This window comes from Rana temporaria, chromosome 1, assembly GCF_905171775.1.
Source record: "Rana temporaria chromosome 1, aRanTem1.1, whole genome shotgun sequence".
Classification (NCBI taxonomy): domain Eukaryota; kingdom Metazoa; phylum Chordata; class Amphibia; order Anura; family Ranidae; genus Rana; species Rana temporaria.
In genome coordinates, this window is record NC_053489.1 from 101,372,840 (window position 1) to 101,399,586 (window position 26,747).

The 26,747-nt window shown below is 44.3% G+C and overlaps 1 protein-coding gene across 2 annotated transcripts in view; it reads left to right on the plus strand.

Moving 5' to 3' along the window:
- The window catches only part of FAM169A (family with sequence similarity 169 member A), a 103,515-nt gene that overhangs the window by 35,415 nt on the left and 41,353 nt on the right, over positions 1-26,747 (plus strand). For both annotated transcript variants that reach the window (XM_040341418.1, XM_040341427.1), the window contains exons 2-3: positions 12,826-12,962; positions 26,023-26,122. In XM_040341418.1, coding sequence (XP_040197352.1) covers positions 12,828-12,962; positions 26,023-26,122 — 235 coding nt within the window. In that variant the 5' untranslated portion in view covers positions 12,826-12,827. The remainder of the gene's footprint in view (positions 1-12,825; positions 12,963-26,022; positions 26,123-26,747) is intronic.

A 26,747-nucleotide genomic window follows, 5' to 3' on the forward strand; every position in this document is an offset into this window, starting at 1 on the left:
TGAATCGGAAGACGAGAGCTCCCCGTTGCTCTCGTCACTTGCGGCAATAATTGCAAATGCCTGCTCGGTGGAATAGAGACGCTTAGACATTGTTGCTGGCGACTTCACACAGATGTGTGGCACAGATGTGCACTGAGGCGACACAGATGGGCAGAGATGGGTACTGAGGTGGCAGAGATGGGTACTGAGGTGGCAGAGATGGGTACTGAGGTGGCAGAGATGGGGTGGAATAGATGTGCACTGATGAGGCGGCACAGATGTGCACTGATTGATTGCACAGATGTGCACTGATGAGATGGCACAGATGTGCGATGATTGATTGCACAGATGTGCACTGATGAGGCGGCACAGATGGCACTGATGAGGCGGCTCAGATGGCACTAATGTGGCGAAACAGGTGGGCACTGAGATGGGTACTGATGTGCACCGATGAGGCTGCACAGATGTGCACTGAGGTGGCACAGGTAGGCACTGATGAGGTGGCACAGGTAGGCACTGATGAGGTGGCACAGGTAGGCACTGATGAGGTGGCACAGGTAGGCACTGATGAGGTGGCACAGGTAGGCACTGATGAGGTGGCACAGGTGGGCACTGAAAAGTACTGAGGTGGCAGGTGGGCACTTGGCAGAGGTGGGCACTTGGCACAGGTGGGCACTTGGCACAGGTGGGCACTTGGCACAGGTGGGCACAGGTGGACACTGGTGGCACAGGTGGACACTGGTGGCACAGGTATCACTGGGCACTGATTGGGAAATGAGGTGGCAGGTGGGCACTTGGCACAGGTGGGCACTTGGCAGAGGTGGGCACTGGTGGCACAGGTGGACACTGGTGGCACAGATGGACACTGGTATCACTGGGCACTGATTGGGCACGTTTTTTTTTTTTCACATTAGATACATTAGATACTTTTTTTTTACTCACAGACTCTCTCTCTCCTCACACGCGCTGTGTGTGTGAGGAGGGAGAGCCGGCAATGAGAGATGATCTCATATGTTTACATTTGAGATCATCTCTCATTGGCCACAGAATCGCGCTGTAAATAGCCGCTGTGATTGGCTATTTACCGCGATCTGTAATTGGCTGTGTCCAAGGGACACGGCCAGTACAGGAGTTCCCCGATGCGCGCTCGGGAGCGCGCGCGGGGAACGAGGAAAGGGGCGGCCGTAAAAACACGGCCTCCCAGAGATTCAGAGCCACCCGACGGCCGTACAAAGTCGTACAGCCGTCGGGAACTGGTTAATGTGAAAATGTTCCTCCTGTAGACTTTTCTAGTGGTCTGGCTGTGGTAAAATATGCTCTCAGAGAATTCTGCCAGTAATGTAGGTCAGGGGATGCCTGTTGACTTGATACGGATTAACAGGATTATGCTATTTGCCATCAGATTAAGTCCGGAAATGTTGACAGCATACAAGTTGTAGAAGTACGATACTGGCATAGTGTACATATTTTATCATATTGTTTAAGATACAGTAAAAAAGAAATCACAATTACAGTTTATCTATATTGTAACTTGCTTAGTGACTTTTATTACATTGGATAATGTGAAAGTTGCAGTGTGAAACATGTCACATTGAAACACGATTACCATGATGGTCCTAACACTACCTTAAAGTAATTTAAACCCTAATTGGATGACATTTAGTTGGCTAAGGCACTGTGAGCAATAAAGACTTGCCTTTATTTATAAAATACTGATTTCAATTTCACCCTTTTTTTGCATCTTAGCGCTGATGATCTCCTGTAGCCATTTTTGCATTTGGAATTTCCTAATTCCTGTCTGTGCTAGCCCAGCTCCTCTGCCTCTCCCCACTTCTCCATCCTTCACTTTTTATGTAGCTGTTGGGGGAGGAGCGAAGGGCAGTATTACAGTTCAGTGGTTCTTCTCAACCACTTGACCATGGCCTGCTGCTAGGCCACAGTCTTCATTCTAATGGGCCTTCAGTCAGCTACAGATCTCCTAACCACACATAAGGCTTCCCAGCTTCTATAGTCTCTCCCAACCTCCCATAGTGGCAAGCAGTACCTCTTAACCTCCCACAGTACCTCCAGACCCAGGGCTGGACTGGGACAAAAATTTGGCCCTGGACTTCATTCAGACTGGCCCACCTTGACATGTCTCTCCTATGGTGGCCGGATAACTCCCGTACCCCCCCCCCCCCCTGGCCACCCAAGCCCCCTCTCCCACTTCACTAGCCACTAGCCGTTCTACTTTATTAGAGTAGAACGGTTGGTACTTGCAGTGTCATCTTAAGAGCATTATAGGCCCCCGGGCAATACAGTGCACTGGGCCAATGTCTACACAATCACGCACAAGAATTTACTGACAAAAATCATAAAATTTACTGGCAGAACCACATTTTTTACTGCCACTGCAAAAAAAGTATCTAAAATTTCAGTTTTCAGTGCCGAACAATGCAAATGTCAGTATTTAAACTATAAACATATAGCTAGTGCTATTAGCAATGTGTTTTAAGTTAAACAAAGGTAAAAAAAAAAAATGACTTCATTGACATGAAGGTCAGGTTACTATAACCCAGCCAGCACAGAATTTCCTCTTACATCAGAGTCTGCAGGATTCCCCCTTACCATGAAAGGGAACTCTTATGTAAAAGGGAACGCTGCAGATCATGATCTAAGGGGGGAACTCTGATGTGGAGGGGGGCTCTGGTGACCAGAGACCACCTTATATCAGAGTCCACTGCTTTCTCTTTCCCACTTACATCAGGGTCCGCAGACTGAGTTCCCCCTTGCATTGTAAGGGGGAATCCTGCAGACTCTGATGTAAAAGGGAACTCTGATGTGGGGGTTACTTTGGTGACCAGAGACCACCTTCCGTAGAGTAAATACACTAAGGTAAGGGGGTCACTAATATAGGAGGGGGAACCTTTATATCAGTGCCCCCTTACATTTTTGCATTCATTCCCCCCTTACATCAGCAACCCCCCGCACTCGTGGAGGACCGGATCTTCTCTGTGATTTCCGCAAACTGGGCATGGGCAGTTCTAACCCCGACACTCTCCACAATTTTTTACTGGGGTTGCTGGGCAGCCGGTGGGGCCCCCCAGGCAAGCGGGGCCCCCGGGCAACTGCCCAGCGTGCCCAATGGAAAAGATGGCCCTGGGTACTTGTACTCTTATATGCAGTACCAGTGGGGAAGCTAGACATTATTTCACCCGGGGCAAAGAATCAGTTTGGTGCCCCCCCTTATGGGACAAGTTTAGGCAGAAGTGAGAAACTCCCAGGCCATAGCTGTTGAGTCAGCTGTCTGTCCCCTCCCCCATGCTCCTCTGTCACCCCCCCTGCTCCTCCCCCTGATTCTCTGTTCCCCCCAGGTGAGCGCTGCGGGGAGGGAGAGGAGGTGAGCGCTGCGGGGAGGGAGAGACAGAGGAGTGGAGGGGGGGCGGCGGTCCGCTGTCACTGAAGCCGGCCCACTGAGCCGGCCCAACGGGAAACTCCCTGTAGTCCCAATGGCCAGTCCATCCCTGTCCAGACCTCATGAGAGCCCTCACCCCAACAGTGCCTTCCAACATCCCAAAGTACCACCCAACCACACTCAGTGCCATCTAGTCTACTGCAAATATTTCATCCCCCATAGTGCCCCCAACCTTCAGCTGTGTCCCACAGTGCTCCCCAGCACTTGCAGTGCACCACTCTCCCATTGTGCCCCTGACAAGTTTCTAGCCTACTGGAGAGATCCCCAGCCCCCCCCTCCCCATTCCTTAGAGGGCCACCAAGTCCTCTACAGAGTCCCCTAACCCCCTGCAGAACTCCCATCACCCAATTTCAGTTTCAGTCTGAAAGACAGACACATTTCCATCCATTGTACTATATAGAAACAGAAACTAAGTGCCCACTGGGCTTTATTAAGCCCCATACACACTATCAGTTTTCCTGATGGTTTTCTCTTCAGGTTTACCAAAACCATATAATATGAGGTCAAACATTAAGCGTTTCAATCTGAATGCAATCAGGCAGGCCCTTGTACTACATGGTTTTGGTAAACCTAAAGAGAAAACCAGCAGGAAAACTGATAGTGTGTATGGGACTTCAGGTGCATCTACATGCATGTTATATAAAAAAAATCTATTTTTTATTAAATATCCACAGATAAAACATTTTTCTTGTACAAACAAAACATATAAAACTAAAACCTATACAGAAAACTGATTTACTAATGTCAGTCTATTTCACATGTGATCCATTATTTATATATTTCAAAAAGGCATTTAAAAAAATCTTTATCTCTCAAACATTAATTATACAAGTTTTGCAGAGTGAACAGATGGAGAACTTGCATCACAAGTCTCAATGGGTTTCATGAAAAATACTTCACTTCATCAGGAGTTGATGCATATAAGAAAAAAATACAGGGTGCATATAAGGTAAAAATGCCAAAGTAAAATACAAAAATAGCAACACAATAGTAAATGAATCCACAAAAAAATGAATGATATTATGCCCGTCATAGTAAACAGACATAGCACACTTACAAATCGGTTTCAAGAGGAGGGTAAAAGCCAGAAAACTTTTGTATGGTAACCAACCGCCACAGGGTGTCTGTCAGGGGAGATGTAGAGAAGGGGAATGGGTCCAATGACCCAGCAAGACAACATGGGCACAGACAAGTATGATTTGCTAAAGCCCTAACAGTGCCACTCAAACCTACAACAAATATATATAATACCCTTAAAAATAGCCAGATTGTGTACAGCTGTATTCAATGTAGACCAATTGAACCAAATAATATACACCCAATGAAAAAGGTCATAATACTAGGGAAATTTAAAAAGATGATATGCATTTTATTTGATTGAACTATATAATAGGGATTAGTGTAATCCAAATAGACCATAGTGCGATCTTGAAATACTAGCCAAATATATTAAACATAGCCATTAAAAGCACTCAGAAATGGCAAGCGCAATACTCAATGCTTACCACCTGTGGAGGCTTTTAAATGGTGCCTATGGAAAAATGCTGTGTACTGCAATTTGTTGACATTTCACGGGCATGCAAATTTAAGACTTGACATGTTGGGTATCGATTTACTTGGCATAGCTAGATTTGATATATCTACCACAAATTGGGTAATATATTGTGTTCATGTGGCCTAAAATTAGCTTATATGTGTTTTTTGTTTTGTTTGTTTTTTACAGAAAATGTGCACTTGATAAACCATTTTAATGATATCCTGTTAATATGGTGTAACATAAAAATGTGGAACTACAGTAAAACCTTGGCTTGAGAGTAACTTGGTTTGAGAGCGTTTTGCAAGACACGCAAAAAATGTTAAATACATTTTGACTTGATATACAAGCGATGTCTTGATATAAGAGTAGCGTCATGTCAAAACTGAGTATAAAAAAGAAGAGAGGATCCTCTAAGTGTAGCAATATGGTTACATTTAATGAAGGTACAACATTTAGAAACTCACATGGTTGATGATTAAAAGAGACACATATGTATGCAGGCAGCCGGATTAAAGCTGTCCACATAGACCATCCTCCACTCCGCCATTGATGTTGTCCGTTCCACGAGCGGTTCAAGCCTCGCTTTCAGATCGCTCTACTGCATTGTAGTGAGAGCCGGCGGTGTGGAGGAAGGTCTATGTCAGGGGTGTCCAAACTTTTTTCAAAGAGGGCCAGATTTGATAAAGTGAACATGCGTGAGGGCCGACCATTTTGCCTGACATTCTGTGAACCATTAAAATTCAGTCTAAGTGTGTTCGTTCGAGCACTAATACACTGCCCAACAAGAATTATCTTGCCTTAGTGGCTGTGTGTGAGTAAAGAGATGAGCTCAGGTGTGTTATTTGGATATACCATATTTATCGGTGTATAACATGCACCTTCACTTTAAAAAAAAATCTTACATTCTAAATAAAGAAGTGTGAATCAAAATAAGGGTCACTGCCCATCAATACAGCCTCACAAGTGCCATGAATGCAGCACCCCCCTTGCCATGAATGCAGCATCCCCCTTGCCATGAATACAGCACCCCCTTGCCATGAATACAGCACCCCCTTGACCTGAATGCAGAACCCCCTTGCCATGAATCCAGCACCACCCTTGCAATGAATACAGCACCCCCCTTGCCATGAATACAGCACCCCCCTTGCCATGAATACAGCACCCCCCTTGCCATGAATACAGCACCCCCCATTGACCTGAATGCAGAACCCCCTTGCCATGAATACAGCACCCCCCTTGCCATCAATACAGCACCCGCCTTGACCTGAATGCAGAACCCCCCTTGCCATGAATACAGACTCACTATTGCAGCCTGATTCATGGAGATTTACAGCCTTGGAGGAGGCGGGACGAGCGCAGACAAACATACAGGAGAATTTCCTGTTTTATCAGCTGCCTTTTTAATCGAAAGTCCTGCCTCCTGTGATGGACAGAAAAGTCATCCAATGGCAGCGCAGGAGACGGGACTTCCTGTCACCGTGTAAACAGGAAATACTCCTGTATCCAGGAAGTGTGGAGATCAGAGCAGAATTACAGCAACTTCAAAGCAAAAACGAACAATGAGGACATGAAACCAGTACTGCAGTAAGGTAAAGGAAGCTATTTAGCTAAAAAAATATTTTCCTTTAGTGATTCTTTAATACTGCCGCCCCATCAGGGTTGCCAGGCTCAGTAAAACCAGGGACAGTATGTAAAAATCGATGTTTTTTTTTACATCTGTCCCTGATATGTCTGAAATCGACATGCTTTTGATGTGAAAATCCCGAGATTTTAGCTGCCCCGCCTCTGCACTGCCTCCTGGCGTGGTGGCCATCTGTAAGCCCAGGGGCCCCATAATCTTCTATTGCCCGGGGGCCCCATGAGTTGTCAGTCCGCCCCTGGGTGGCTCCATAGATCACAGCAAGTGAAAGGAATCCCCCTGAAACAGGAAACCTGGGGCAGTGATCATGGCACCAGCTTAAACAGGAACATAGACAAGGTTTAAAGATAAAGAAGCATCATACTCAGTAAGTAATGAAATCAGCTGCTGAAAGTGCTTAAAGGGGTTGTAATTAATATGCATTAAAGCGGAGGTCCACACAAAAATGGAAACTCCGCTGTCCGGATTCCTCCCCCCTCCGGTGTTACATTTGGCACCTTTCTGGAGGGAGGAGAGAGCAGATACCTGTCTAAGACAGGTTTTTGTACCCACTTCCGGGCATAGACCCCTGCATTATCTGCGGGAATCTAAACCACGTCCGGCGCCCCCCGCTGTCTTCTGAGAGACATACGGGTCCCAGAAGACAGCAGAGACCAGTGGCATTGCGCAGTGCGATTCGCGCATGCGCAGTAGGGAACCACTTCCTGATTCCCTTACCAAAGATGGCAGCAGCAGCACCCGAGAGCCAAGGCAGAGATCGGCTTCAGGTTCCGACATCGGGCACGCTGGACAGGTAAGTGTTCTTATTTTAAAAGTCAGCAGCTGCTGTATTTGTAGGTAATTTAAGATAAAAAACCTGTATGCAGCAGCAGTGGCGTCTCCAGCTTTCATATTTAGGGGGGGCACATGGGGGGACAGGGACAAAAGTTGGGGGGCCAACTATAAATTGCAATTAAATATATATATATATATATATATATATCCTGGGGCCCTTTACTACGATCCCACTATGGGCCCTTTCATATGTTCTGCAGTGAGCTCCCTTCCTACTGTATTGGGGCCCCCCAGGGTGGCAGAAAACAAGAGATATATGTCACCAGCACACCAAGAAAATATAAGGGTCCAAAGCAGTGGGAGAACTATCAGTGTTGCAAAGGTTGTCTTTGCAACAGCTGTCTGTCCCTGCTATTTACAGCGCTGGTCTGGCATCTGTCTCCTTGGCAGCGACGGCAGTCTATTAGGACCTAGTGCTAGTGACTTTATGGGTGTATGCAGGGGAAGGCTGGCACTATTGGTTATAGAGAGCCGAGCCCCCAGCTGGTCACCTAGCAGCAGTAATGCTGTATAACCTTCTCTGTTGACATGCTGATCGGGATGTGATCCAGGTGATGCTCCCAGTCAGATCTAATAAACACAGTATTTATTAGCATCAAGAGTACAACCACATAAATATAATCAACTGTATGATCAGCAGCCATGTGGGCTCTATGCCTGTAAAGTGTGGTCTTGGATCAATACAATCACTGATATTTATGACTAGGATTTGACTAAGAGCATCACCTGGATTGCATCCCGATCAGCATGTCAGAGAAGGGTCCACTGCTGCTAAGCAACCTGCAGGGAGCTCAACTGTCTACAACCAATAGATATGGTCTCGGGTGTGTTTGAAATCCCACATGCCCCATCCCGCCAGGAAGCCGACACTCCACAGTGCTAATCAATGTATGGGCTGCCTAAGAGCTAAGACCAGCCATAGACAGTTTAAATCTCAGCTGGTTCAGCAGAAACTGGCTGAGATTTGAACCATTAATGAGCAGATTCTCTTATAATTATCACTAGTGGTTGCTGTATAGCCACTAGTGATAATCACTGTTTGTCGGGAGAATATAATTGCTGGGCAGGAGGGATATTCCCCTGTCACCACTGTCTGTTGATGGGGGAATCATGCAAGTTTCTTTCCTGCAATCTGTGGATGCAGGAAAGAAATTTGCACCGTATATTATCTGCCTAACTGAAAGTGAAAGTAAATAGTGAATGTTTTGAAAGAACAGAAGAGGGGGAGGGAGACAGATGGGGGGGAGAGAAGGGATGAAGATAATGTAGTTCAGTGATTACAGTGTACTGCAGTCTGCAGTACACACACTTAAACACGGCCCAGGCTAGAATATCTGGTTGTGTGAGCGCTCGCATTATGCAGTGTCGGTGAGCAGAGGGAGAGGAATCCCCCGCAGAGCTGACTGGGGACGCTCTCCCTCTCGGGGAGCAAAATACAAAAATTGCAAAAAAAAATAAAAATTTTTTTTTTTTGGGGGGGGCACATGGTGGGGCACAGCATGATGTTGGGGGGGTCAGGGTCTGCCCCCCCCTAGGGACGCCTCTGTGCAGCAGCCCCCCTAACACTTATCTGAGGTCCCTCTCTGTCCAGTGATGTCCACAAGTCCACAAGCCTTCTGAGATTCTCCCTCTTGATTGGCTGAGACACAGCAGTGGCGCCATTGGCTGCTGCTGTCAATCAAAATCAGTTAGCCAATCAGAGGGGGCGGGTCGGGGCTTTGTGTCTGAATGGACACAGGGAGCTGTGACTCGGCTCGGGTGCCCCCATAGCAAGCTGCTTGCTGTGGAGGCACTAAACAGACAGGAGGGACCAGGATCACAGAAGAGGGACCCGAGAAGAGGAGGATCTGGGCCGCTCTGTGCAAATCCACTGCAACAGAGCGGGTAAGTATAACATGTTGTCATTTTTATAAGAAAAAACACGAGACTTTAAAAACTGAGGGTTAACATAAATTCAAGCAACTAGGTCACCTCTCTGTGTAAAGCCTGAGACTGGACATTGAATCAGCAGCAGATTACTGATGAATCAACCCTTTGCTCTCTCCTCCTCCCAACATGCGTCATTTAAAAACAAAAAATGATGATGCAATCAATACAGAACCGTTAACTGTTGTTTTATTATCTATTTAGAGTTCAGCTGTAAGATTACCGATCATGTTTGCTTGCAGTTCTCCGTTAACATCTTTACCCTACCATTCATTTAGTGTTGAAAGTTATAGTGGAACGTATCTGCAGTTTCTGAGCCTTATGCTGGCCATACATCATACGTAAAATTGTCCGAAATTCGGTCATTTAGACAGTTTGTTAGTTTTTCATCCAGTTAACCCCCCTGGCGGTATTCCCGAGTCTGACACGGTGTTACATTTCTGTGCTGCGATCGGTAACCCCCGAGTCAGACTCGGGCTCGCCTCGCTGAATCCACAGGCATGGTTTACTTACCTTGTCCCTGGATCCAGCGATGCCACCACGCTGTGTGAGCGAGCGGGACCTCTGTGTGACCTCTGTGTGCCGCCAATCTCCGTTCCCTGCGACGTTATGACGCACAGGGGAGGAGAACGGCACCAAATTCAAAAACGTAAACAAACACATTACATACAGTATACTGTAATCTTATAGATTACAGTACTGTATGTAAAAAATACACACCCCCCTTGTCCCTAGTGGTCTGCCCAGTGTCCTACATGCACTTTTGTATAATAAAAACTGTTCTTTCTCCCTGCAAACTGTAGATTGTCCATAGCAACCAAAAAGTGTCCCTTTATGTCAAAAATGGTTTTAGAGCAGCTAGAAAACAGCGATAATAAATTCGAATCACTTGCAGAATCGTGCGATAGCGATTTGTGGGGAAATTCGTCATAAAAAAATAAAAGTAATGACAGCGACAATTCTGCAACTGAGCAAATTTCAGTGATTTTGAATTGATTACATTATTGAATATTTTTTATTATAATTATATTTTTATTTGTTATAATTATTTATTATATTATAATTAATAATTTTGTTTTTAAAAAAATGTCATACCCGGGATGCCTACTAGACTCTTGTTTGGTCAGAGTGAGTTATTACTAAAAATTGCAGGCCTACAGTATAAAACGCCAAATTTCCTTGCAAATAATGGTACCGCTTTCAGCACCTAAAATCTGAAATAATCATACCGCTAGGGAGGTTAATGGGCACAAATCGGCAATCGGTAGGGACGTTTTTGAGCCGAAAAACGAAGGGTAAGTTTGGAAATTTTCTACCAAACTAACGATAAATTTAACGGTTAATGTGTTTCCAGTTCAAACTGTTTGCACTAGGTATATGGGAAAAAACGTTTTATGTCCACTGAACGATTTATCGGTCATTACGTGATGGTACTATCGTTTGCTCTCATGGCCAAATGTTTTTTTTTTTAAATGGGTTCGAACAATTTTTCGGATAGTGTATGGCCAGCATTAGTGGCAATCACATAGAAAATTTGGATCATTCATTTATTTCATGGTGACAGGTTCTACCCCCATCTTTGTCGGATTTGTGTTCTCAGTGCTGCACTAAGTTTGGATGGAGTTTGCATTTCATATTTTCAGGCAGGAGTGCGGGGCACATTTTTGTTTTATTTGGACATTCTTTTCCACTTCAATATCCATTCTGCATGAGTGTTTTAATGAGTGCATTTGCTCAAGGCTTTATAGAGCTTGCTCACCCAGGCAGAATCACTGCTGGCGTATCAGAGCTCGTCTGGCGAGGGACACAGATGCCGTGACATACATATGAACTGACAGATCAGAGGATACGGAAAACACTATAGCACTGGGGTTGGTAGCAGCATTTTTACTTACTAGTTGGGAGAGATATACAGGGGGAATAATGCCCACCTTCTTCTAATGCCACGTACAGACGATTGGGCATTCCGACAACAAAACCGTGGCTACATTTCCGACAGATGTTGGCTCAAACATGTCTTGCATACACACAGTCACACAAATGTTGTCGGAAATTCCGAACGTCAAGAACGCGATGACGTACAACACGTACGACGGCACTATTAAAGGGAAGATCAGTAGTAGAAGTTTTGTGAGAGACGATTCGCTCTTTTCAGCCTCATGCTTTTCAGTCCGTTACAGCGTGACGAATGTGCTATCTCCATTACGAACGCTAGTTTTACCAGACCGAGTGCTTCCGTCTCGTACTTGATTCAGAGCATGCGTGGAATTTTGTGCGTGGGAATTGTCCACACACGATTGGAATTTACGAGAACGGATTTTGTTGCTGAAAAATTTGAGAACCAGCTCTAAAGGCCGGGTTCACACTGTCGCCGCATGCGTCGCACAGCAGGGGTCTGGTGCGTGCTAGTTCACCGGTTCAGGTCCGATTTCAGCCCGAATTTTAGGCTGAAATCAAACCTGAAAGGCACCAAAAAAAGCCACCCGTTTTTCCGGCACACCGCACCGGACCCGCTGCGGAGATATGTGAAACGGATCCATAGAGAGCCAGTCACATTCTCCTGCTATGCTAATTGAAAGCGGGGAAACGTGCATTGAATTTGCATAGGTGTGAACCCGGCCTAAAATTTTTGTTGTCGGAAATTCCGACAACAAATGTCCGATGGGACCTACACACGGTCGGAATTTGCAACCAAGAGCTCCCATCGAACATTTGTTGTCGGAAATTACGAGCGTGTGTACATGGCATAACACTGATCGGGTTTCTAAATACATAAATAGGCGTATTACCAGAAAAAAATATGTATCTGATGTATCTATTAGGCCTCATTCATTATCTATGCATACATCTGTGTGAAAGGTCATCTTTGCCTGCACAGGATGACTAAGTGTTCCCTACATCCACATGCAGGCAGTCTTATTTACGAGGCTGCAGAGAACTCTTGCTCTCTGTGTAGAAGCACTGGTCTCTCTGCAGAGGTCAGACACACCTTCTGCTGAGTCCGAGATAGAGTTCGGCAGACAGCAGAGAGCACAAGCTTTGCTTAATGGAAAGCTAGCTCTGACTCAAAAACGTGTGCCGGACCTCTGCAGAGAGACACTTTCTTCCACAAGGAATGTAAGGGTCCTTTCCTACAGAATGCTAGCAGGGGACAGGACTCTATACAGGATGTGGCTGCTTTCCATAAGACTTTGCACACCCTTTGTTTTGATGCACTTGGAATGTATTTAGCTTATATTTGAAGCTGAAAGTTCAGTTGGACTTTAAAGTAAAACTTCATATTTTTGGTTTGTGGTGGTCAGATGCAGCATAGTTCCGCTTTAAGTACTAGTATGATTTTCAGTGTGCATAGCGATTGTAGGGTAATGGAAAGCTCCAAGAGTCTACCCTCTCTTGCTAATTGATATCGTGGAACCAAAATCAAGTTTAATTATCTGTTCTTTTTTGCTGTTTAAGGCATGGCCTTCCCTGTTGATATCTTGGATAATTACAGCCATGATGAACTGGAGAATTTGTCGGAAGATTATTTGTCATACCTAAGGTGTGCTGATCCTGATATCCCGGAGTACTTCAGCCTGCGAGATGGACGCGAGGTAAAATTTCTTTGTATAGCATTTTATTGACCTCAATGCCTTATGGCCCTTTCACACAGGGCTGTCCGTGTACAGGCTCCGCTTTGCTCAGCGGGGATTGCTCCGTCGATCCCTACTGAGCAGGCAGATAACAGGTCTATCTCTGCACACTGTGCAAGGACGGACTTGTCAGAGCGCCGCTCTCCCCTATGGGGGATCAGATGAAGATGGACCATAGAGTCCGTTGTCATCCGATCTGCCAGACGGATGGAAAAGTAGGGTTTTCCTCCATCACACTTTGGCAGGGCAGAGCGGGTCGGATGTCAGCGGGCATGTCACCGCTGACATCCGTGGCTCCATAGACATGCACGGAGCGCCCGTTCAGGTCCGCCTAAAAAACTGACAGGCTGACCGGAACAGTCCACCCGTGTGAAAGTGTCCTTATTCACATGAGCATACTTAAGCTTATCCCCATGCAGGCAATCCCATTCATGTCAATTGGGATGCAGTGTCTGCACAGACACATTTGACAATCTATGTGGGTGTACAGAAAAGGGGAAGGAGGGGAGGCGCCAGCTGAGTGTAGTATTAAAGTTTAAACATTTATTGCACAAGGTTAAAAGCACTAACAGCGTGGACCACACGGGCAGGAAGGGACGTCACCGGAAGAGATGGGGATCGGAATTGCAATGGCAGAGATACAGACTATACACTCGGAGTTCACAGCTCCTTCTACTGGCAAACTGTCATTGCGATCACGACCCCCACCTCTTCCGGTGAGGTCACTTCTGCCTGTGCGGTCCACGCTGGTTGGCATTGACTTCCTTGAAATCCTAGGCATCCTAGCCTCTTCACAGCTTCTACCCAGCCACCCAGACTGCCGGGGAAACCTGCAGGTTTGATGACATTTTGATGAGCGTGACTATCTTTTACGTGTTTTTAACCTTATGCAGTAAATGCTGAAACTTTAATGACACTGATGGGCGGCACTGATGAGAACTGGTAGGGGGCACTGATGGGCACTGGTAGGCGGCACTGATAGGTGATACAGATGAGAAGGCACTGATGGGCACTGATTGGCAGCACTGGTGGGCACAGAATGGCAGCACTGGTGGGTACAGATTGGTAGCACTGGTAGGCACTGTTTGGACTGCACTGATTATAAGTGTACATAACTGTACATGTCCCTTTTAGAGAAGCCGGTTATCGGCGCTCTTCTCCGATCCTCATACTGTCAGCATGAGGATAGGAGTGCTGATAACCGGCTTCTGTTTACATCCGTGATCAGCTGTGATTGGACACGTTTGGCTCTTTACCTCAATCTGTGATCAGCAGTGTCCATGGACATTGTGATCACAGAGTGCTCCACCCGTGCCCCGCAGTGGGCGTGATCATGGGAGGCCATCATATGACAGCCTTCCAGAACTAGCCGTCCACACTGTAGCCATCATTAGGCTATAGCACGGTCAGCAAGTGGTACAAAAGAAAAAAGGTGACTAGAATATCAGTTAAATGAAAGCTGCTTTTATAGGACACACGTGTTGTATCAAAAACAACAACAACAAATACAAAATATCTTTATGAATGTCAAATATTAAATAAAAAAAGTATCACAAATCACACACATATATTGTATCAATACAGTTCTTCTACAATGTTGTCTTTCTATTTTTTGGTGGAAGAAGGGCATTTGTATACTGTATGTGTGTGATTTTTTTCATTCTATTTTCATAACATTTTTGACATTTATAAATATATTTTGTATTTACTTAAAGTATAAGTAAAGTAAAAACTTGTTTTAGTCTTGCATAGGTTGGAGAGGTATTAGAACACCTATTAGGTTTTTATTGCTGTCTGTGTCCCCACAGGGAGATGCACCCTCTCTATTTGTCCTGTTTACCATTATCATGGAAAGTGAAAGTAAAAGAAAATCCCACATTTTGGGTTGTCCTTAGAAATGTAATAGAAGGGAAATCTTTCAATATGGACGCTAGTTCTGGTGACCTGGGGGTCCCCAAGGGATTGATTTTATTTTCAGGGATTTCCTCTCACTTCCTGGTTTGGCCATGGGAAAGGAAGTGAAGGGAAATCTCCCCAATGGGACACAGATGACAAAAAAAAACTGGCAGGGGTTCTAACTAGGGTTGTCCCATACCGAATACCAATACTTTTTTTTAAATGTGTCCCCAAATGCAGCCATGTCCCCCACGAATGCAGCGATGTCCCCCACAGATGCAGCCATGTTCCCCCATATATGCAGCCATGTCCCCCCACATATGCAGCCATGTCTCCCCATACCTAGATGCTGCCGCTGCCTAGTTAATCAGCGTGCAGGGAACATTACAGCTTTCATTTGAATAGCTGTCTGTTCCCGGCCGCGTATAGACACTCCCCCTTGCTCGGGATTGGACGGGTGATCTGTCTATCAAAGTGCAGATCACCCGTCACCCGTCCAATCCCGAGCAAGGGGGAGTGTCTATACGCGGCGCGGCGGGGAACACACAGCTATTCAAATGAAAGCTGTAATGTTCCCCGCGCGCTGATTAACTAGGCGGCGGCGGCATTGCGGTATGCGGCGGCGGCAGCGACGGCGGGGGGGGGTAGTATCGGATCTGGCATCGGGGGCATTTACAGGAGTACAAGTACTCCCGCAAATGCTCAGTATCGGTCCCGATACCGATACTGGTATCGGTATTGGGACAACCCTAGTTCTAACCCTCCATTACTATCTAAAATTAAAAATAAAGTATTGCCTTTACTTTCAAGCAGCCTTTCTCAACCTTTTCCCTTTAAATAACTGTCCAGTCTCAGGGAACCCCTGCTAATAATTACTATATCTACAACTCATGATACAGTAGTGTGAGGGTCAGTGGGAAGCATTCACCCTGCAATGCACTGCGTGCTGCACAATGCATTCTGCACCTTGATTGGGCACAGCTTTGCCCAATCAGGGTGCAGTAAATGCTGGTCGTTAAGGTGTGGGGCCAGGAAGGAGAATCATCAGCTGTCAATGTGCTTCCCTGCTGACAGCTGAATAAAAAAAGAAAATTGACGGTAAAACCCATGAAGTAACCTCACAGGAGGGTCAGGACGCTATCTACTTTGTAGATAGAGAAAGGAGCTGCGTGTTAGTGGGTGTCCTGACACTCCTGCTCGCCCCCTCAAGAGGCTTTCTCCACACCAGGGAGAAAGTGTCGCATTACGGTGTGTAAATAAGGACATTTAAAAGCAAAATGGAAGGATGAAGTAAGTGAAGGAGGACTGCACTAAGGTAAAGGAAGCTATTTAGGGATTTTTTTTTTACCTTTACAACCCCTTTAAAGTGGTCTTCCAGATTCTGATAAGCCCTCTGCCCTCAGGCCCCCTCAACCACAACCCAGGGTTGTGGGGAAGAGACCCCCCTGCCCCAAAGCACCCCCCATGTTGAGGGCAAGTGGCCCCCTCAACCACAACCCAGGGTTGTGGGGAAGAGACCCCCCCGCCCCAAAGCACCCCACCCCTTTCCATGATCTGCCAGGCTGCATGCTCGTATAAGGGTCTGATAAGGATCTTGAGGGGGACCCTATGCTGTTTTTTTTTTTGCCTTTTTTCTTAATTTTTTTTTAAATATCCGGGTGTCAGCAGTTGCGACTGCTAGTCAATTTAAATGTGATTTGACAATTATTTTTTTTTTCTTTAGAGATGTCATTTTTGCTGCAGCTTGTTCTCTGCATGCTACAGATGCGCCACTTTACAGGTAGACTAAGGGGACCCCCCACCCAGGTACTATATTTAACCGCTAGCCGACCACCCGCTGCAGTTATACACTGGCGGGTTGGCACAGCAACGCAAGACGCCGTAGCTGTACATTGCTCCTTTAAGACGCCATACCAGGCACACGCCCGTCGCGTGTCCCTGGAGCCGTTGCGTGTGCCTGGCGGGCACAATGAGCGCCGGGCACCTGTGATCGCTCGTGACAGAGCGAGAACCGGGATCTGTGTGCCTAAATACGCAAATCCCGGTCCTCTCAGGGGAGAGGAGACCGATCGTGTGTTCATACTAAGTATGAACACCGATCGGTCTCCTCCCCTAGTCAGTTCCATCCCCCCTAAAGTTAGAACACACCTAGGGAACACAGTTAACCCCTTGATCGCCCCCTAGTGTTAACCTCTTCCCTGCCAGTGATATTTATAGCTCTGATCGCTGTATAAATGTCAGTAGTCCCAAAATAGTGTCAAAAGTGTCCGATGTGTCTGCCACAATGTCACAGTCCTAAAAAAAAATCGCAGATCGCTGCCATTACTAGTAAATAAAATTGATACAAATTACATAAATCTATCCCCTATATTGCAGACGCGATAACCTTTGCACAAACCAATCAATGTACGCTTATTGTACGGCCTAAAGTGGTAAAGACATTTTTTTTTTTTTGGATATTTATTATAGCAAAAAGTACAAAATATTGTATTTGTTTTTCAAAATTGTTGGTCTTTTTTTGTTTATAGCGCAAAAAATAAAAACCGCAGAGGTGATCAAATACCACCAAAAGAAAGCTCTATTTGTGGGGAAAAAAATAACATACATTTTGTTCTGGTACAACATCGCACAATCGTGCAATTGTCAGTTAAAGCAACGCAGTGCCATATTGCAAAAAATGGCCTGGTCAGGAATGGGGCAAATCCTTCCAGGGCTGAAGTGGTTAAAGGAATTTTTATTTTTTGTTGTTGCAATTTCAGCATCATTAAAATCACTGCTCCTGAAAAAAATTATGGTTTTAAAAAAAAAATGCATTGATACATGTCTCCCAGGGCAATACCCGGACCTATTTTGGCCCTTTTATGGCCAATTACATAAATACAATCCTTCACAATAGGCACTTTTTGCTGTTCTGCTCCCATAGACTTCAACTTTCCCCCTGTTCTGGAGTTCTGCTGCGAACCAAAGACAGGGGTGTTCAGCCCATTGGGGGATAGATTTACTGAAGGCACATGCAAGTGAAGTTGCTCCAGAGCTTAGTAAATGAGGGGCAGCTCTGCTGATTTCCATCAATTAATCATGTGCAATCAAAAATGCTGTTTTTAATTGGGGAGCCATATTATCTGCTGGTGTTGGTCCATTGTGTTTTATCAAATCCAAAGTCAGTGCAACCCCAGGGCCAGATTAAGAACATCATGGGCCTGGTTCTGAGGATTTTGGTGGACCTTTTATAAATAATAATGCAAAAAAAACCTTGTTATAACAAATTTATTTAAAGAGAGAGAGTGGAAGAAAGTGGATGTGAAAGGGGTGAGGTGTAAGGGAGGGAGGATGAGAAAGAAAGGGGTGATGAGAGAGAGGGTATGCGATTGAGCGTGTGTGGGAATGACATTAATGCAGCCCGGTCAAGGCAAGGGACCGAAGGCCCAGAACCCAGAAGGAAGACCGGGTGAATATGGAAGCACCCGGCCCCCGCCTGATTGATCACAGTGCAGCACTGGAGGGCTCAGTCTGACAATTTAAGTGTACCCTAATGTGCTAATATGCTGTGCATTCTTGTACGTTGTGGTATAACCTTCCTCAGGGCCTCTAAAAAGTAGTAATGTTAGCGAAGTTTACTATCGCTTTAATATCACAGATCCCAGGAGCCTCTCAATGGGGCCCCCTACTGACCCGATGGCCCTTGGGCAGTGCCTAAGTGCATAGCTGCCAAAATGTAAAAAATATTTTCAGGGACACTTTTTTTTTTTACCAGTGGTATATTTAGAGTAGCTGAAATCCCCTATGTTCCTCTATACATCACAGTAGTAATCACAAAATGAAATGAGTACTAATAATGGGACAGAACAAATATGAGGACTGAGAAGATTTCCTTTAGTTGAACTAACAAAAGTGTGCCCATTCTAGGGCTGGTAACATTGAGGATATTCAGTATAGTTTTAAAGAACTGTTTCTGTGGGTAAGAGGCCTAGGGGAGGAGTATGGATGGTATAAAAGTGGGAATTATGTGCAGGTGAGGGAGAGGAATGTGGAGGGTCTAACAGTGGGCACTATGTACAGGAGAGGAGGGCAGAGAGTATGACAGTGGGGAGTATGCACAGCAGAGGAGTGTGGAGGGTATGCCAGTGGGCAGTATGTACAGGAGAGGAGTGTGGAGGGTATGTAAGTGGGAAGTATGTACAGGAGAGAAGTGTGGAGTGGGAAGTATGTACAGGAGAGGAGTTTGAAAGGTAAGGTTGGGTTACAGTATGTACAAGAAAGGAGTGTAGATGGTATGATAGTGGGCAGTATGCACAGGAGAGGAGTGTGGAGAGTATGATGGGGGCAGTATGTACAGGAGAGGAGCATTAAGGGTATGACAGTGGGCAATATGTACAGGAGAGGAGTGTGGACGATATGATACTTAGCAGTATGTACATGAGATGTGTGTGGAGGGTAAGACAGTGGGCAGTATGTACAGGAGAGGAGTGTGGAGGGTATGACAGCCAACACTATGTACAATAGAGGAGTTTATGAAAGTGGGCAGTATGTACAGGAGAGGAATGTGGAGGGTATGAAAGCGAGCAGTATGTACACGAGAGAAGTGTGGACAGTATGATACTGAGCAGTATGTACATGAGATGAGTGTGAAGGGTAAGGCAGTGAGCAGTATGTACAGAAGAAGAGTGGGGAGGATATGACAGTGGACAGTATGTACAGGAGAGGAGTGTATGACAGTGGGCACTATGTATAGGAAAGAAATGTGGAGGGTGTGACTGTGGGCACTATGTATATGGATTGAAATTACATCCATTTAAGCAGAGACCAGCCATAGTTGATCTATGTATGGGCTAGCTGGTTTTACACAAGTCAACCTATTAACCGACTTGAGTATAACCAGCCTGTCAGGTTTTTCCCCAAACAATCAGTGCTGCCAGCTATAGTTAGAGGGTATGATGGGGGCAGTAAGTACAGGAGAGGAGCATTGAGGGTATGACAGTGGGCAATATGTACAGGAGAGGAAAATTGAGGGTATGACACTGATCATTGTATTCACTGGCAGAACACAATAGCACTGCAGGAGTGATTCCCCATTCACAGATCAGCAGGTGAAAGGTTGTGTGGGGACAGGCTGGGGAGCGATACCAGTCAGTGGCTGGGTAGGCACTGGCTAGTATCAGAGCCAGATACACACAGGTTACATACGCCACGATTGTTAGAGCGAGAACAATAATTCTAGCACTAGACCTCCTCTGTAACTCTAAACATGTAACCTGCAAAATAATGTAAAGCTTCAAGGGGTTGTAAAGGAAAAAAAAATTCCCTAAATAGTTTCCTTTACCTTAGTGCAGTCCCCCTTCACTTACCTCATCCTTCAATTTTGCTTTTAAAGGGTTTGTAAAGTCATTTTTTTTTTATCTTAATAGATTCCTTTACCTTAATGCAGTGCTGTTTTCATGTCCTCATTGTTCGTTTTTGCTCTCAAGTTGCTGTAATTCTTCTCTGATCTCCACACTTCCTGGTTGTCTGTTTCCTGATAACCACAGTACTGGGAGCTTTCTCTCTGTGGTCACTAATCAAGGAGGTGTGATTACTGTGTGTCTAAAACCCCTCAGCACCAATCAGTTTCGTTTTCCAAACCATCACTGCCCTGTATTGGCTCTGTACATCACAGAAGCAGGAAACAACATGCAAAAACGAAACTAGAAACTCCTTTAAATGTACTTATTTCTTCTGAGAAATGCTCACTTCCTGTTCTTCTGTCTGTAACTCACCACCGTAATGTGAGGCTTTCTTCCTGGTGTGGAGAAAGCCTCTTGAGGGGGGAGGGGGCTAGCAGGAGTGTCAGAACACCCACTAACACACAGCTCCTTTCTCTATCTGCAAAGTAGAGAGTGTCCTGACTTGTCTGCTCGCCCCCTCCCCCCTCAAGAGTCTTTCTCCACAACAGGGAGAAAGCTTTGCATTACGGTGGTGAGTTACAGACAGAAGAACAGGAAGTGAGCATTTCTCAGAAGAAATAAGGACATTTAGAAGCAAAATTGAAGGAGGACTGCACTAAGGTAAAGGAAGCTATTTTGGGGGGGGGGGGGGATATTCCTTTACAACCCCTTTCACTTAGTGTACAAAAAAAATCGTGCTAACTTTAGTGTTTGTTTTAATGAATGATGATTTTTACATGTAGGAGAGAAGTGTCAGCATTGGCCTGGGTGGTAAGGGGTTAATTACCATAAGTAATATACAAATAATTATTATAAGCCCTGTGATTTCATCCTCTCAGTCTGCAGAGTGTGTCAGTTTGTATTTAAACTGGCCGCTCTGTATGTAGCTTCCGACAGGCTGTGCAAGCAGCCCCGTATCTCTGGAACCATAAATGATAGCAACCCCCACTTTATCCAGTGGTGGGGTACGTCTTCAACTACATACCCCCCAAATGTTGGGTCTCTGTGACCCCTGGTCGCCGAGCTACAACCCTCAAAGTCGATCTTTTTTTTTTCTTTTTTTTTTACAAATGGGCCTATCTTGAGAAAGGGGTCTGTAGCTGTAGCTCCAATAGCCCCTATGTTAATCCGGCCCTGTGCAGCCCTCTACCAGAAAATTCTAGAGAACTTCATGCTTCCCTCTGCTGACTAGCTTTATGGAGATGCTGATTTCATTTTCCAGTAGAACTTGGCACCTGCCCACACTGCCAAAAGTACCAATACCTGGTTTATTGATCATGGTATCACTATGCTTGATTGGCCAGAAAACTTGCCTGACCTAAACCAGACATGTGCATTAGTTTTCGTCCGAATGCATTTTCGTCCGAATTTCAAGGATTATCGCATTCCTTTTAACAAATGATAACAAACGTGCAGAAACCGAAATCCAAACGATCCAACATAAAAAATGCTTTCTTTTCGTTTCGTTGTGACAACAGTTCGCTATAGATAGAAGATTCGACATGACGGTGACAATAGCGATCTGTGTCTATCGAACCTGCGGTTGAATGTGCCTAGCCTAACTCTATTAGTCTAATGCCGCGTACAGACGGTCATTTTTTGTGATGAAATAAAATGACATTTTTAAAAATGTCAATTAAAATGATCGTGTGTGGGCAAAATGTCATTTTATGTCTTCTGAAAAATTACAAAAAAAAAATTCGAACATGCTCGAATTTTTTGTGTCGTTTTTCAAAATGTCATTTTTTGTGTCAATGAAAATGATAGTGTGTGGGCAAAACAACGTTTTTAAACCCGCACATGCCCAGAAGCAAGTTTTGAGACGGGAGGTAAAACTACCATTCATAATGGAGTAAGCACATTCATCACGCTGTAACAGACAAAAAAGCATGAATCATCTTTTACTAACAAGTAACCAGCTAAAAGCAGCCTCAAGGCGAATAGAACTTCCCCTTTAGAGTGCCGTCACTTTGTTCATCATTTTTCAAAATGATGGTGTGTATGCTACATCGTTTTTGAAAATGAAGTTTCAAAAATGTCGTTTTTTTTCATCACTTCAAACGTCATTTTTTTTTCATCACAAAAAATGACCGTCTGTATGGGGCATAAGATTATTTGAAATACAGAGAAAAGATTTGACATAGAGAGAAAAGATTCAACATTATAGAGAGAAAGGATTCGACATTATAGAGACATGAAGATTCGACGAAGCAGCTAAAAACATATGATCGCCGCAAGCGGACATTCAAATGCTCAGCCCATAGGCTATAGAAGAATTCTAATGTTGGTTGACTAGTAATAATAATTAATAAATATAATTATTACTAGTCATACAACATTAGAATTCTACTATAGCTTGTGGGCGGAGCATTCGACCGTAAATGTACGATCGCTGCGTCGTACAGTTTAGCTGCTTCATCGAATCTTCTTAGAACATTCGACAGACACTAAAAGCCTTCAATTGACAGATTCGACCTTAATTAATTCGGATTTTCGGACAAATGCATTTTTTAACGAGACAAAAGAAACAAAAACAAATTTTGGGAGTAACTAAATAAATGTATTTTTCGGACGAAAACGGAATTCCAAAACAAAATATTTCAGTGTGCACATGTCTAACCTAAACCCAATAGAGAATTTGTGGGGTATTGTCAAGAGGAAGATGAGAAACATTAGACCCAACAATGCAGACAAGATGAAGGCCTCTATCAAAGCAACATGGGCTTCCATAATACCTCAGCAGTGCCACAGGCTGATCACCTCCTGATCGCATTAATGCATTAATTCATGAAAAGGGAGCCCCGACCAAGTATTGAGTGCATACTATACTGTACATGCACATACTTTTCAGTAAGCCAACATTTCTGTATTAACAATTATTGTTGTTCTTGGTCTTATGCAATATTCTAATTACTGAGATTCAGAATTTTGGGTTTTTATCTACATAAAATATGAGTTTCACTTTTTGAATTGAATTACTGAAATAAATGAACTTTTTGATGATATTCTAATTCTATGAGATGCACCTGTATAGGCAGTATTTTATTATCTCTCTCCAAAGCCCTAAGTCCTGTGTCTTTCTGCTGCTTCTTTCCTTTGTTATCATAATGATAACTTCTGACAAGTTCTCTGACATGGGCGATAAAAGCAGCCTGAACTTTGTGTTGGGGAGGGTGCTATAGATAGATTAGCAGAGAGCTGGTCTATTTACAACACAGCTCTGCACATTTCTTCCTTCCTTTGCCTATGTGGAGGGGGTGTGTGCCTTTCCTCCAATCAGCTGTCACACAGTGCATGCCAGGACACCCCTCCCCCTGCTGGAACAGGAAGAAAAAAATCTAAAAGGATGTGCATTTTCAAAAGAATATAGAAAGCTGAAGACAGCAGATATACGTGTAAAACTTATATATGGAGATTTTTTTCATCTCTGTGTATAATCTGAGGCTGTTCACTTCACTGGGTATAGGAGAGGATTTACATCCACTTTGTAGTAGAACTATAGGCAAAACTTTTTTTTTTTTTTCATTTTTTCCCCATTGGAAGATTTTCCCTCTTTTACCTTTCTGGGGACAACCCAAAATGTGGGATTTTCTTTTACTTTCACTTTCAGTGATAATGGTAAACAAAACAGATATAGAGAGGGTGAATCCAATGGGGGCACAGACCGTAAAATCCTTACAGATGTTCTAATCCACCTCCACACTATCCAAAACTAAAAAAAAAAAAAAAAAATCTTCAGTTATACTTTAAGTAAATCAACCCCAATAAGCTCCATATTTCCATATTTCGGTTTCAATGCATTACGGTTGAGAGAACAGATCCAAAAATGCAGAGACTACTCAAAATTGGTTATTAGATTTTTACATTCCTTCAATACCACATGCCTGCGCCACTACTTTATTAATGCATGCTGTAAATACCACAAAACAGTAAAGTGAATTGACAGTTTTAGGATTTGAATGCAATATTTATATTTATTTGTGTCTGGACACCTAAATACTGCTTTGCGGAATGGAGCCCATTATATAAATACAGTGGGGTTGATTTACTAAAGGCAAATAGACTGTGTACTTTGCAAGTGTAGTCACTCCAGAGCTTAGTAAATAAGCAGACGTTCTGTTGACTTCCATCATCCAATCATGTGCAAGGAAAAAATGCTGTTTTTTTTTTATTTTGCTTGTGTGAGACTGGGTATTCTTTGTAAAGTGATACTTTACCTCATTTACTGAGCTCTGGAACAACTACATTTGCAGAGTGCCTATAGTAAATCAACCCCAATCTGTATTCTGACTTTAACCTTGGTGTGGTTTGTGTATTAACCCCCCTGGCGGTATTCCCGAGTCTGACTCGGGGTTACATTTCTGTGCTGCGATCGGTAACCCCGAGTCAGACTCGGGCTCGCCTCGCTGAATCCACAGGCATGGTTTACTTACCTTCTCCCTGGATCCAGCGATGCTACCGCGGGTGCTCGCTCGATTCACACAGTGCCTCTGTGTGCCGCCGATCTCCGTTCCCTGCGACGTTACGACGCACGGGGGCGGAGAACGGCGCCAAATTCAAAAAGGTAAACAAACACCTTACATACAGTATACTGTAATCTTATAGATTACAGTACTGTATGTAAAAAATACACACCACCCCTTGTCTCTAGTGGTCTGCCCAGTGCCCTACATGTTCTTTTATATAATAAAAAAATTTCTTTCTGCCTGCAAACTGTAGATTGTCCATAGCAACCAAAAGTGTCCCTTTATGTCAAAAATGGTTTTAGAGCAGCTAGAAAACAGCGATAATAAATTAGAATCACTTGCAGAATTGTGCGATAGCGATTTGTGGGGAAATTCGTCATAAAAAAAAATAAAAGTAATGACAGCGACAATTCTGCAACTGAGCAAATTTCAGTGATTTTGAGTTGATTACATTATTGAATAATTCTTATTATAATTATATTATTATTTGTTATAATTATTTATTATATTATAATTTATAATTTTGTTTTTAAAAAAATGTCATACCCGGGATGCCTACTAGACTCTTGTTTGGTCAGATTTAAGTAAGTTATTCCTAAAAACTTACAGGCCTACAGTATAAAACGCCAAATTTCCTTGCAAATAATGGTATCGCTTTCAGCACCTAAAATCTGAAATAATCATACCGCCAGGGAGGTTAGGGAGGTTAATATAGCATAAAACTTTGCCTATGTGCAAGAGCATCCTACAATAAAGATCAGTTACTCATTCTCTCTCTCCTTGTGTGGGGTGACTGGTCTTGTCTCCACCCTCTGCTGTTGTTTTCAGCAGGCAGCCTGTAGTGGGTGGAGCCTGCTGGGTCCCTCCCACAGCTCTGTTCTCTGCACAGGCTATATACAGCACAGTGATGATGCCATAGCTAAGTAGCTCCACCCACTACAGGCTGCCTGCTGAAAACAACAGCAGAGGGTGGAGACAAGACCAGTCACCCCACACAAGGAGATTATCCAGGTTTGCAATTGTATTTGGTGAACACCAAGTGGATTTATGCCCTTTCTGTATTTTGATAAATATATTTTAATACAATTTTATGTGCCCTAAGTTCAGCTTTAAAAACATTTTCCTACCTATAAGTCTCAAAGCCTTGTCCAATTACAGCAAAGCAACATTGTTGTGAAAACTAGACTGTACTGTTCTTTTGTTCATATTTAACCTTCAAACGTTCTGTTTCCTTTTCAGGTGCTAATCAGTCTCTCTACAGTAGGGTATGTACCGCTCTATGGAGGTGATCAGGCACAAAAAGTACTGGCTCTGTTTGCACCTGAAGATGCTCTGACAGGTATGATATACACTATACACTACGGCAAATAGTAAGGCCTCTAGTGTAGTGCTTACCCCTGGAGGGGTTGCTGAGAATATGTCCAGGTCTCCCTTACCAGTACAGAGTATCCATAAGCAAAGTTCCATGCACGCGGGTAAAGCAGGCTCAGTCTAGGGCATGGGGCATGGGTAGGCAACCTCGGCCTTCCAGCTCACATAACTCCTAGAGGCAGAGGCATGATGGGATTTGTAGTTTTACCACAGCTGGAGGGCCGAGGTTGCCTACCCCTGGTCTAGGGGATGTCTTTTTAGTATGTATTGCTAAAGAACTTGAACAGGAGAGGGATTTAGGGTCACAGGATATTCCAAAACAATAATAGCAATCAAAGGGAGGACAAACTTCTCCCGAATCTTCTCTAAGCAGCCTTTCCCGGAGACAACAGTGAACAACCAGTATCCCTAGAACTCTATAAGAACAGCCCCAGTCTATATAGCCTCATCTGCACTTGGCTCCCTTCTAGCACCTGCACACCCAAGACTCCACTGCAAGGTCTTTGCTCTCAGTGCCCCAGGAGCATTCTGCCAATCAGCATCCACAGGTAGATCCTTAGTGAGGGAGATAAAATATCCTTTAACAGACCAAG